At 37.9% G+C, this 13,783-nt stretch overlaps 1 protein-coding gene across 2 annotated transcripts in view; it reads left to right on the forward strand.

Annotated features, from left to right (window-relative positions):
* Window positions 1-13,610, forward strand: part of LOC117983448 (uncharacterized) — an 80,222-nt gene extending 66,612 nt beyond the window's left edge. The window contains exons 7-11 of one of the 2 annotated variants that reach the window (XM_034970002.2): window positions 1,879-1,970; window positions 2,770-2,947; window positions 8,840-8,975; window positions 9,848-9,980; window positions 10,566-13,610. In XM_034970002.2, coding sequence (XP_034825893.2) covers window positions 1,879-1,970; window positions 2,770-2,947; window positions 8,840-8,975; window positions 9,848-9,980; window positions 10,566-10,640 — 614 coding nt within the window. In that variant the 3' untranslated portion in view covers window positions 10,641-13,610. The remainder of the gene's footprint in view (window positions 1-1,878; window positions 1,971-2,769; window positions 2,948-8,839; window positions 8,976-9,847; window positions 9,981-10,565) is intronic. The other variant, XM_069499526.1, reaches the window with a different exon arrangement.
* Window positions 13,611-13,783: the final 173 nt, after the last annotated feature.

A 13,783-nucleotide genomic window follows, 5' to 3' on the forward strand; every position in this document is an offset into this window, starting at 1 on the left:
CACTGGAAAACGCATCTTTGGAAAACTCAGACCTGGGCGCGTTCAGAACACTCAGTAGCTTTAGTTTTAAGTTTGCGTAAAAATTATCACCACTATAACATCATCATCTTACAAATGCAACAACCGACTGTCAAAAAGTGTAATTTATTACCTACTAGATGATTCCCACGACATCGTCCTCGTAGATAGATGTAGGTTTTTTAAAATCCTGTAGAAACTCTTTAATTTGTAGAAAATCTTTCCGGGATAAAAGGGAGCCTATGTCCTTTCCCGGGATGTAAGCTAACTCTGTACCAAATTTCATCAAAATCGGTTAAACTGTTGGGCCGTAAAAAGCTAGCAGTCAGACAGACGGACAGACAGACACACTTTCGCATTTATAATATTAGTTTAAAGAGAAAAGACACAAAAAGAAACATGTAAAAGAAGAACATACAATTAGCGGCCTTATCGCTAATTGCCTAATATTAAGTATGGATATGGATTTTGAGAAAATCATTTGGCTTTGACTTTGACTCTCCACTAGGTAGACATAAGACACCGAACAAGTCGCATGGAGCCGCTACATTCAGGCTGTGCAAGACCGTAGAGTGTGGAAGTCCCTACAATAGATCATGTCCAGATTCCTAATATTTGTCTTCAAAATTTTTGTCACTGTGTAGGGCTGATCCATGTTAAATTAAATGCGGTGCTTTGACGGTGAAGGAAAATATATCGTGAGAAGACCTGCACGCCTCTTGACTGAGACACTGAAAATTAGCCATAAAATTAACTACATAGCTTATTTCAAGTTGGGCCCTTTTTCCACATCAACATGTTTGATGCGATGACTTTAATTTGATGTTAAACGTTTCGGAAATTGGGTTTAATCGCTTTCATCAGGGATCAAAGAATTTCAAACAGAATCCCAAACCAATTTGGCTAATCATGACTCTGAAGGGTAAATAAATACGAATAATTACCTCACTACAGTATATTAAGACTCCAGTTTTGAAACATACCTATTTAATATGTAGGTAGAACTTAAATGGTGTTCACCACTTCGGCCGCGTAAGTTTTTTAAAAATCCCATAAGAACTCTTTGATTTTTAACCGACTTCCAAAAAGGAGATGGTTCTCAATAATTCAGACCAGACAGATTCAGACAGATTCAGTGGGGTTATTCAAGGGGCGGACCAACAAATTCCTAAAAGGCTGGCAACGCATTGGCAGTTCCTCTGGTGCTGCAAATGTTCATGGGCGGCGGTAATCACTTAACATCAGGTGACCCGCCTGCTCGTTTGCCCGCTATCTCTGTTTTTAAAAAAAAGACCGTTTTTTTACGTACATCGATTAGTTGAAGGTTTCTAGACCGATTTGCAATTATATTTTTTTTTTCCAACAGTTGCGTCCAATAATATAATTTTTTGTGTTATAATCTTAACACTAAAAAATAAAAATTATTTCATTCAATCAATCTAAAACAACAATCATGGCAACAATATTTACATCCCTCAAAGTCTCTAAAACGTATCAAAACTGAACATCGAAGCATGAAATTTGATCATTAAGGATATAGAGCGCAGTCACGCTTTGAACTCTGTAACTACATACATCGATCTAGACATCGCTGAGTGGGCAGTTTAACTGGCGTCGATAAAAAGTTTGTCCACATATCAGTTAAGATCAGTGAACTGTTAAAAGTACAGCAGACTATTGTTTTATTCAACTCAGCACGATGTTAAAAAACTTGAGTTAAAGATTATGTCAGCAAAAAACACAGAGAATTCAACCTCAAGAGTACGCATATATTATAAAGGTTTGCATGAAAACAGAATATAATTATATAATAAGTATATACTTTTAAATCAATATATATTTCTTCTTACATAATTACAGATGACGAATCTGGTGAGAAGTCCGTTTGTGTGCTGCTGGCGGGCGACGAGTCTGAGATCACGTTCCTGGATTCTCCTCCAGACAATGTAATCGTGAGTTCTATGTGCTGGTTTATCTTTAGGTATATTTATATACAAAAGGAAAAGGAGACTGACTGACTGACTGACTGATCTATCAACGCACAGCTCAAACTACTGAACGGATCGGGCTTTTTGGCATGCGGATAGCTATTATGATGTAGACATCCGCTAAAGAAGGATTTTTAAAAGTTCAACCCCTAAGGGGGTAAAATAGGGGTTTGAAATTTGTGTGGTCCATGCCAACGAAGTCGCGGAAATAAGCTAAGTAGTAGATAAATAATAATTTCCATTACATATAATAAGGGATTATACAGACGGCCTGTGTTTGAATTGCCAAATTGCTCTTCTGCTTGTATGCAGTTATACAGTAATTAACATAAAATTTGCAATGCAATTGCAATCTGCAGTTGCAGTTTACACTGTGTACCATCCTGTTCTATAACTGCACGCTGACGGTACGCGGACTACGCAGTCGGTTGACAGTTTTGATGCAGTTATATGACAACTGCAATGTTGCAGTAATGCACTCCGTTTGTCTAAATCTTTAAACAATCTTTTTTCGAGATTTACATTACTAAGCCAAATAGTGTTAACTGTTTGTCGGTCCATCAACATTAATTTCATTTGATTGGCCGACATTCGACTCTCGCTCACTATCTACACTGTATCGTTGCAGCAACAATACCAATAAACTCACATCACAACAATATTGCGATTGTAATAATAATTGAAGCGGCTTTTCCGGAATCGACGAGCTGAAATTTTTTAGAATTTTGGCGGCTAAAATTGACACATTCTATTTTGTCGTTAGTCGGAAGGAGCTGCGCATGGCTACTGTGTAGTCTACTCGACAGCAGACCGAGCCAGCTTTGCGGAGGCGGAGCGAAGGTTGCAGACTCTCTGGGCTGCTGGCCACACCACCAGGCGAGCCGTCATCCTGGTGGGGAACAAGGCGGACTTGGCGCGGTCCAGGGTTGTGCCGACTGATGGTAAGGATCCGCCTATTACACTGAAAAGCCTAAGGGTACTCGGTAGTATGAGACTTTTAGGGGAGTTACCGACATAGCTCAGCGGGTTACTTGTGTTGGCAACACAAGCACACAGCAATGGCTGTCATCTGTCACGAGACAGTTGACGTTGACGGGTGACAGGGAGAGAAGATGTTGGGGAGAATAGAATAGAATAGAATGTTTTTTTATTCATGTAAACTTTTTAAAAGTGCTTATGAATAGTCAGGTAGGTCAGGTCAGTCAGGATAGGGAGGATTCAGAGTAAACATTGGACGATGATATAAAAATAATTAAGTGAGATATACTAGGTGATTAATTAAGCTAGCTATAAACTAAGTGAATGTTACAAGTGTACCTAAATATACTATGTGATTCATTAGGGTCTCCCAAGACTATAAAACCCGTATTGGAGGGGGGTGTTAATACTTGGCAATGGACAGGGCACATAGTTCGAAAAACCGATAGAATGTCCACAATAATCTAACGTGCGGAGTCAAACTTTTAGTTTCCGGAAAGCGATCAAACTACGAATTGGCGATAAAAGTTTATGTTTTGGCTCCAAAACTGTCATAAACGATATTAATTAGAACTGATAAGTCCAACGGAACGACGTACTTAGGTAATCCTCCGGCGAGAAGGTAGGTATCATCATCATCATCATCATCATCATCATCAACAACGGATAGACGTCCACTGCTCGCGGTCTCTTTTAGAGAATTCCACATCCACACGCCACGTTCTTGCGCCGCCTGAATCCAGCGGCCGGCTTCCAACGCTGCGTCTTCCGGTGCGAGGTCGCCATTAGAGCACTACACTTAAATTCACTTTTGAGACTTGTTGCCACTTCAGCTTCGCAACCCGTTGAGCTATGTGGGTTACTCTAGTTCTCCTACGGATCTCCTCATGTCTGATTTGATCACGTAGAGAAACTCCGCACATATCTCTCTATCGCCCGCATCGCATCGAGGTAGATAGGTATACAGCGAGACAACTTCACTACTAGATTACTCGCAAGTGCCATGTATGCATAATTCAATCATGTAAGTCCGTGTGTCACATACTAACCGAGTTATGCTCGCGATGGATTCAATTTTTGATTTGATTTTGAGTGGTATATATTGTATTGTAACTAAGGATCGTTGATATCCGGGAGGTTGGGGGTTCGATCCCGGGCACGCACCTCTAAATTTTCTGAAAAGCAATTAAAAGTTAAAAGTTTAACGGTGAAGGAAAACATTTTGAAGAAACCTGCACGCCTGAGAGTTTTCCATCATGTTGTGAAAGATGAGTGAAGTCTGCCAATTTGCACTTGGCTAGCGTGGTAGACTATGGCCGAATCTGTGACTGCATTCTTCTCACTCTGAGAGGAGACCCGTGCTCAGTAGTAAGCCAGCGAAGGGTTGATGACGATTCTCATATTTTTGTAGTTTCTGTTCTCGTGTTATGTGGGTATCTTGCCATGCGGGCGTTCTCAGATAAATAGATTCAGGACGTAGCAAATACAGATTTTCAGGTCATTAATTTTCCCGCTAAGGAACAAGTACCCGTAGTACAAGATTTTACGCCTCACCAAACCAAACCAAATTCGAGAGTCGAAATACTTCCGAGTTACAGTAAAATGGACCTAAACAGCCTTGAATTGAAGTCAAATATTCAATGCCACTGATTTTAATTTTGCAATGTTTCCGCTTGGAGCGCTGGCTGTAGAAGTGTAGACAAACGTGAGCTTTAACACAAGGCATTTAAGATCCAGTTTACTGTAACGCGGAAGTATTTCGACTCTCGAATTTGGTTTCGTTTGGTGAGACGTAAAATCTTGTACTACGGGTACTGGACGTAGCAAATACAGATTTTCAGGCCATTATTAGCCTCATTATCAGCCTCAATAGCTCAATCGGTAAAGGAGTGGACTGAAAACCGAAAGGTCGACGGTTCAAACCCCGCCCGTTGCACTATTGTCGTACCTACTCCTAGCACAAGCTTGACGCTTAGTTGGAGAGGAAAGGGGAATATTAGTCATTTAACATGGCTAATATTCTTTAAAAAAAAAAAAAAAATCCCGCTAAGGAACAAGGACCTATAAAGTAAGCGGAAAGGGTCCAACCCACGTCGTAGCCTCTAACTAGGCCCGTATTTACATTCAATTTACCCATCTATCCGGATTACGAGATTTACAACATTTTCCCGGCCCCACTGTTTACTTACTTCATTTCGAAATAATTACCAATTCAAATTCCCGATTTTGAATTTCAGTTTTTGATATTAACTTTTTTAGAGTTCCATATCTCAAAAGGAAAAAAGGAACCCTTATAGGATTACTTTGTTGTCTGTCTGTCTGTCCATCTGTCCGTCTGTCTGTTGTGCCTGTCAAGAAAACCTATAGTATACTTCCTTTTGACCTATAATAATCATTACATTTGGCAGGTAGATAGGTCTTACAGCAAAAGTACCTTAAAAAAACCTTGAAAAATGCGAATTTGTGGTTTCATCCCAAAAAAATGATGTACGAACCATCTCCGGCGGCGCGGCGGTACGGGCCTCGAGGCTTGGCCTTCTTACCCGGGTGGGACGCAGTGGCGTGCACAGGGTTTGAAGCCAGGGTAGGCATTAGTTAGGTGAGAACCTGTTAGTAATACTGGCTGGTCATAATGAAAAATGTGCATTGAGCCATTACAACTGGGGTAAGCAGTGCATTTATGCCTTTATGACCTGCACGCCACTGGTGGGACGCTGGACAACTTTGTACCCTGGTGGCGATCTTTTAGCCGGGATTTTACCGGCTAAGGCCTGCCATCTTGGCTTGTAGCCGTAATTAAAATGTGTTCACGGAAAAATTAAATCACATGTGTTCTACATAAAAGTGTTAGGTACATCAAGATCGTACAAGTACGATGGTACGGAATTCCGACTCGCACTTGACCGTTTTTTATCTCTGTAATTTATTCCTATTTATTCTGTATCTGAATCTCTTTCTACATAACTAAGTAACACCGACTGCGAAAGAAATTTACAATTCAAATAGTCTGTCTAAGCGCAAAGTATCTTTAGTTACAATTACTATTGAGTATTATTTATTTTTTAGCATTTATAAGTTGTTCGGCGGGTCGGAGGTTCGATCCTGGGCAGATAGATAATATGATGGGTAGGTACGGTTCAAATAAATTGAACGAAAATCGATGGAACACGAGTAATGTAACGCGGGGAAGGAAATTGGATTCTTATACTAATAGAAATCAATAAATATTTCCAATTTATCTTAATACTAGATGATGCCCGCGACTTCGTCCGCATGGATTTAGGTTTTTAAAATTCCCGTGGGAACTCTTTGATTTTCCAGAATAAAAAGTAGCCTATGTCCTTCCCCGTAATGCAAGCTATCGCTGTACCAAATTTCGTCAAAATCGGTTGAACGGATGGGGAGTGAAAGGCTAGCAGACAGACAGACAGACGGGCAGAGAGACAGACAGACATACTTTCGCATTTATAATATTAGTATGGATATGGATTATTATGTACTAGCTGATGCCCGCGACTATTCATAAGCTGACTCTTCATAAGCACTTTTAAAAAGTTTACATGAATAAAAAAACATTCTATTCTATTCTATTCTATACTAGCCTCTCACCCTCCAGGTATTAACTGTGAAAATAACACGCCGCTCCTTTGCGGTTTGAAGTCCATCGTGTTTGAAGGAGAAACCAACAAACAATTTTCAAAAATCCTGAAACACATACCGAGATATTTCTTTTTTTCAAACGAAAGCTCTATAATACCAATTTTCATCATTATTTTAGTGTTTAAACTAATATATATATATATATTTATAATATATATATATATATATTTCTACGGCTATACTCACGTATCCAGTCGACGTTAGCCCGACTAGTTTCGAACCCATCCTTTATCAAGCGGGTCAGTTCGCGCACGCGTCGCGTTTAAGACTCTTCTTAAACGCGACGCGTGCGCGAACTGACCCGCTTGATAATAATTAGCCGTAGAAATATATTTCATCATTATCATCATCATAATTTTCACCCATCGCTGGTTCACTACAGAGCACGGGTCTCCACCACGCTGGCTAAGTGCGGATTGGCAGACCAATTTTTATGGATAAAACTAACTTGAAAAATACGGCCTTTTGTTACAAATTCTCAACCCCTGTTTAACTCCTTTGGGGCTAGAATTTCCAAAAATCCTTTTTATGGTTCCGTAGTCAATTAGAAACACTTCTAGATTCGCCGTTCCATCGGTCTGTCCGCGAAGTCGATCTCCTAGTAAAACAGCTATTATTGTGATGGGCAATCACGGAACCCTACACTGCGCGTGGCGGCACGCACTTGGCCGGTTTTTTAAAATTGAAATTCAGCAATTAATTTGGCAAAATCTGTTACAGAGGTGGAGTGGGGTCTCAAATAGGCTTCGAATCCTCTCCAAACATTTCACAATGCGCGGTAATTCTGCCTTTGTGATCTGTTCTTTTTTATTTCCTCTCCTTTTTTATTTTATTTGAAGTCCCCTTCGTCAAGTCGATAATTTGCATTGCTGGTGTCTACGTTAACAATGCTAGCAATTCTGTAATAGGTACCTAACGATTTATGAATGTAGTGCAGGCGCCTGAGCTAAAATATAATCGGCTCAGTGCGAGTCGGACACGCACTCGAAGGGCTCCGTACCATTGTATAAAAAATTATATAATTTTTTTTTATAAAAAATTACACTTTTTAATCTTTTTTAATTTACATGGCGGCCATTTTGAAATTATTATTATTTGTTGTTATAGCAGCAATAGAAACACACATTTTGTAAAACTTCACTTATATGTATAATAGTAGCAGTTGCCCGCGACTTCGTCCGCGTAAAATTTCTGGTTTCTCATGAGATCTGAAATTTTCCCGCTGCAAAAGGCCTCACTTACCTACTCACTCAGTCTCACCTTAAGGCACGGAACCCAGAATACCTAAATGCCAATTTTCATATCTCTAACTTCAAAAACATAGGATTTTCCTATAACTTTTCAACCCTCATTTCACCCCCTTAGGGAGTGAATTTAGTTAGATCATTTCTTATCTGATACCTACCCCCTAGAAACACTGATTTCAAATTTCAAGTAAAAATAACAATAATTAAAACTTTTCTATAAAAACTTTCCCCCCCTATTTTACCACCCTTAAGGTGGGAATTTCCCAAATTGAATTATACAGATTTTTATTATTTAAAGCTAATAACCTAAATGTCGATTTTCACGTCTCTAACTCCAAAAACATAGGACTTTCATACAACCTTCCACCCCCCATTTCACCCCCTTAGGGGGGGATGTTCTCAAACCGTTTCTTAGCTGACACCTACGTCCTAGAAAGAACCTACCTTCCAAATTTCAAGTTTGTAGGCTTTATAGTTTCTGAGATTTCGTGATTAGTCAGTCTGTCAGTCAGTCAGTGAGTGAGTGGTATTTCTCTTTTATATATTTAGAAGAAGATAGATTCACTTCTCTACCTATTACGGTTTATGAGACGCGAAGCAGCTCGGAGCGTACAGGTGCCAGGTCGGAACTACAGAGGAGCAGCATCGGGGATCTCAGCTGTGCTAGTCACGTCCGCAAGGGGGGAGATTGAACATAAGGAACAAGGAGGAGGCCCCGGGAAAACGCCAAGAGCAAGTACCGAACGGGCGCCCTCCCGCAATTCGGCCCATACAACCGAGAGGTTGGTGAGGCCATGGGAGGTGGAGGGTTGTCCGCTGGCAGACGAACGGACGGATGGACAGTGGAAGCTTAGTAATAGAGTCCCGTTGGCGCCCTTCGGATACGGAACCCTGAAAATCAACATGTTGGATACTGATCTCTCATGTTTTTTGTATTTTGTTATTCAGAGGGTAAAGCGCTGGCCACATCTTACGAATGCAAATTCATCGAGACGTCAGTTGGCATCAACCACAACGTGGACGAGCTGCTGGTGGGGCTCCTCACGCAGATCAGGCTCAAGCAGCAGCATGCAGAAAGAGTGAGGTGAGGAACCTCTCTTATAGCATCATCTTACTCATGATATAATTATCCTGAGTAAGATGATTACCTATAGGTATTATATGTATAATACATTAGTATTATACATAAATCACACAACGGCTTTACTCACGTGTTAAGTCGACAGTAGCCCGACTAGTTTCGAACCCCTACGGGTTCATTTTCACAAGGACCCAGTTCGCGCAAGCGTTGCGGTTGAGACTGAACCGCTGTTCAACCGCTTTCTGTCTCAACCGCAACGCGTGCGCGAACTGAGTCCCTGTGAAAATGAACCCCGGATGGGTTCCAAACTAGTCGGGCTAACATCGACTTAACACGTGAGTAAAGCCGTTGTGTTATATAATGTATAATGGAAATCACTCACGATAGTTTAAACACTAAAATAATTAGTATTGGTGAAACCAAAACAATGTAAATTCATCGAGACAGCAGTAAAGAGCAACTTAGGACACTTAAAACGAGACATAATTATGTCTCTGTCAGTTAAGTCTGTCAAAAAGTCTGAGCATTCAAAGTTCATTTTAAAGATCTCAGCCTAAGTCATCATCTAGCTTGAAGTATCGTGCAAGACTACACACGTCTAACCTCGTACCAATCTTTTAATTATTATTCATCACCGTCATCATCATCAGCCTGTGGACCTCCACTGTTGGACATAGGCCTCCCCTAAAGAGCGCCATCACACTCGGTCCTCAGCCTTCCTCATCCAGCTACATTCCGCTACCTTTTAATTACTATCGCAATCAAATATTGTTCTTCTTTCGCTTTTTGTTCTAACCGCCCATCAGATACATAATTTATTTAATTAAATTCAAGCTTACGTTTGAAAATTCAAGCCTGTAATCACTCAATTGCAGAAAACGCAGCACTTCTCGCAAGAACCGCAGCCGCGCGCGGTCGCCGCTCGAAACTGAAATAGTAGCGACACCCGCGCCAGCTTCCGCGTCCAGCACGCCCAGAAAACGCACGCGATTGTCTGCCAGTGTAAAGGTACCTAACTATTATAATGCTTAGAGTCTTCTACACATCGGCCCAACGCACTTGGCTAACGGACCAACCTACACCTATATTATTATAAATTCGAAAGTTGGTTTGTTCTTCAATCATGCAATCGAGCAACAGATGACGTGATCTTGCATGGGTTTAGTTAAAACCTGAAGAGTGACATAATGGGAAACGGGATTTAAAAAAACTAAATCCACGCGAAGTCACGTGGTTATTCTAAGGTCACGGGCATCATCTAATAGAGCATTAATGTTTGCGCAAACATTGGTACACTGTTTGTTCCCTCACTCTCATAGTCCAACGGGACGGTAATCCGACACGACCGGAGAGAGATCAGGCGCAGGAATGACATGTTTAAGATAAGAAAGGATCTTACGAAAATCCCACCCGGGGGTGAAATAGGGCTTGAAATGTTAAATATGAAAATCCTATGTTTTTGAAGTTAGCGACGTAAAAATCTCTTTTGCAGGCCTTTTGTAGCGGGACTATTTCTAATATCATGAGAAACCAGAAATTTTACGCGGACGAAGTCGCGGGCAACTGCTAGATACATTCCTTCTCCATCCTCAGGTCCGAGGGCTGCTGGGCCGCGTGTGGGCGCGCGACTCCAAGTCCAAGTCGTGCGAGAACCTGCACGTGCTCTAGCACTCCGTCGCCGAGCCCGTCGCCTGCTTCCCCTTCTTCGACTGCGGAGCTAACTACGCTTAACCACACTTATCTACCCAATCTATATTGTTCCGGCTATACTCACGTGATTAGTCGACGTAAGCTCGACTAGTTTAGAACCCATCCGGGGTTCTTTTCCACAGGGACTCAGCTCGCAACGCGTCGCGGAAACTAGGAAACTAGTCGGGCTTATGTCGACTAAACACGTGAGTATAGCCGGAGTAATCTATATTCCTAATGCAAATCACTCACGATAGTTTAAACGCTAAAACTACTTGTATCATTTTTATTTTCATGCAAAACCCGTAAGAGACTAAGTTCACTTTACCCCAATGCCCTCGGTGAAAGTTTACAGTCACTTGGCATACGTTTGCCGCGTGCAAAGAATATATTTAACACAGAATTTTATCTTGTAGATTGCTAAACATATGAAAATGATGAATGCAGAATTTTTTATAACATTGTTCAATACAAAAAATTCTAAATGAATCAATTCAAAGACTACACAATAACTTGATAAAAAATTACAAAAGCTATAGAAGTACAAGGCGTTTAAAGATTTTTAAAAAGTATCATCGATGATAACTTATGAGCAATTGCTTTCTGATAGAACGCAAACACAAATATGGCGGGCCGGCGACACTTTTATATTGACATCTCAAAGTCAAAATTGAGCAAATAAATATTAGAAATCTTAAAATATGAAATACATAATTTTTAAGGCAAACGTTCCATAAAACATTTTGAACAGTAAAACTAAGTTAAATAAATCAATAAATTTATAATATTCTTTTGTTCATATTGATTCAATTGAACATTGTTTTAATTGAATTATTATTAATGTTAATTTTTTTTCTCTTTGGTACATGGGATTTTAATTTTACTAAATTAAATTAGAATATTATTTAGGATTTTATATCAGTTCAAGTTAAATACAGAAACATTATTATTTGCCACCTTGAAAAATTAAATAATTTATTTAGATTATTTTTTAAAATAAATGGCACTGATCAAAAGTTTTTTGTAAAATTATTGATAAAAACGGTAAAAGTATTATTGAAGTATAATATAGTTATAAAAATATATTGTGATCCCAATGTGTCTCCTCGGTAAATATTTATATTCCAAGTAGATGTTAGGATATTATAATAAATTATAGCTAAAATATTATCATTTTATTATGATATTATTATAATGCAGCTTTTAATAAAACTATAAGTTTATCAATACTTTATTATAAAGGCTACCAAAATATACAATTTAAAAATACAATAATTATATCAATATGTTTAAATTACCAGAGCATATTTAGAAAACGTCTCGCATATTTATGAATTTTTGTACACGCATGTATTTACTCTGTAATTTTGAATTTTAGATTGCCAATTATTGAAAAAAAATGTTTATTATAATAAGTATTAAGATAAAATAACAATGTTTCAATGTATATTAATTCAATGGTCAGACAAATTAGTGATTGCGTACAGTATTGTAAAAATGTAGTGGTTGTATAGAATTAAATTTGTACTCTGAATAATTTATTCTTCCGCCATTAAGATAATTTTAACCAATCTAAGAGTTATTTAAAACTTCCCTTTAAATATTAATAAATAATATTAGTTTCTATTTAATGATTATTTTTTATTATCTATGATATTTTTACTTGTTAAAAATATTAGTGTAAAACTTCTTCCTATCCTTCTCGAGATGTAAAATAAACATCATACCAAACGGGTCCACGGCTTCGAAATGTAAGCTAACGAATTAGGGATAGACAAATCGTTTTAAATTAAAGGATTAGTTGTAGAGAGAGACATTCGGTATAGTGCATGATAGGATGTCAAAGCTAAAAATTGGCCAGCTGTAATCAAACAGGGCAATTTTATATCGTATATCTTATGGGTGTAGAGTATAATATCGCAATCATAAAAAAAAATTACTGACGACATGAAAAATCTAATATTATGAATTAAACGATAAAATTGAATCCATCCATTAAATTTTTTGCCAAAACTTACAAAATGAACGATGCGGTAGCTTAGAAGAATTTACTTTTTAGCGGGCCTACCTGTAGCTTATAAGAAAAGCCCTTTATAAATGGATTAGAATACAAAATTTTCAACTTACATTCGCAAGAGGACTTACCATAAAAATGTAAGCAATAATGAAACATACTTTCGTGAAATCCTACCGCGACTGCGCCAACTCTTCATAAAATATCAACGAAGAAAAATGTAAAACCAAAATCTCGTCAGTGTACTCAATACTATTTAAAAAAATATTACTTAACTACACTAACAATATAAAAGATTCTACTCCATTTATGTATGAGGATTGATGGTAGTATAAAACATTGGTTTTTAGTGACCCGGATAGTGTTTCGATGTTTTGATAGGATTAATGCCCTAGACCTGTAAGAGTTGGTTTATACAATTATTTAAATTTGAGTGCCTGATATTTAGTGAATATTTTAAATCCCTCCGTAATACCCATTTGCCTTATTTTATTAGTATTTATTTCGTAGCTAGGCCTTAATGTTTAAGACATTCAAATCCCAACAAGTTGCTGTACATACAACGTCGTAACTTTTGAGTGTTTTAATAATAAGGCCTCTAGTACGTATATTAAGACGCTAGAAAACCACAATTATATTCATAATATTATATTGAAATATCTGAATTACTAATAATATTGTAAGAAGTAGTTGTATTTCATGTTTTGATGTCATAATAGTAATTTGAATGTAATTTGGAATTGTTCCATTTATGATAGATTGCAGATAGAAAAAAGAGAATCATATTACTATCTTTTATATTATAGGTACTCTCAAAAATATTTTTTATCTATCAAACAAAATTATAAATTTTTCTTTAAAAGCATAAAAATAAATATTCAATTATTTTTTTTCTTTTAAAATTATCGAAAAAAAAATATTGTCTATTAAATATGAATAAAATTCAACTTAATTTTGTTATTTTATAGAGTTTAATTTAATTCTACGTAATTATCAAATAATCAACAAATAAACTATTAATAAACTTAAATCTAAAAAAAACAACATTAAATTAAAACTAAAATAAATTAAATTAAATCTAAAACCTCGTCGAGACCACCGCAGCGAG

This window comes from Maniola hyperantus, chromosome 7 (genome assembly GCF_902806685.2).
Source record: "Maniola hyperantus chromosome 7, iAphHyp1.2, whole genome shotgun sequence".
NCBI lineage: Eukaryota > Metazoa > Arthropoda > Insecta > Lepidoptera > Nymphalidae > Maniola > Maniola hyperantus.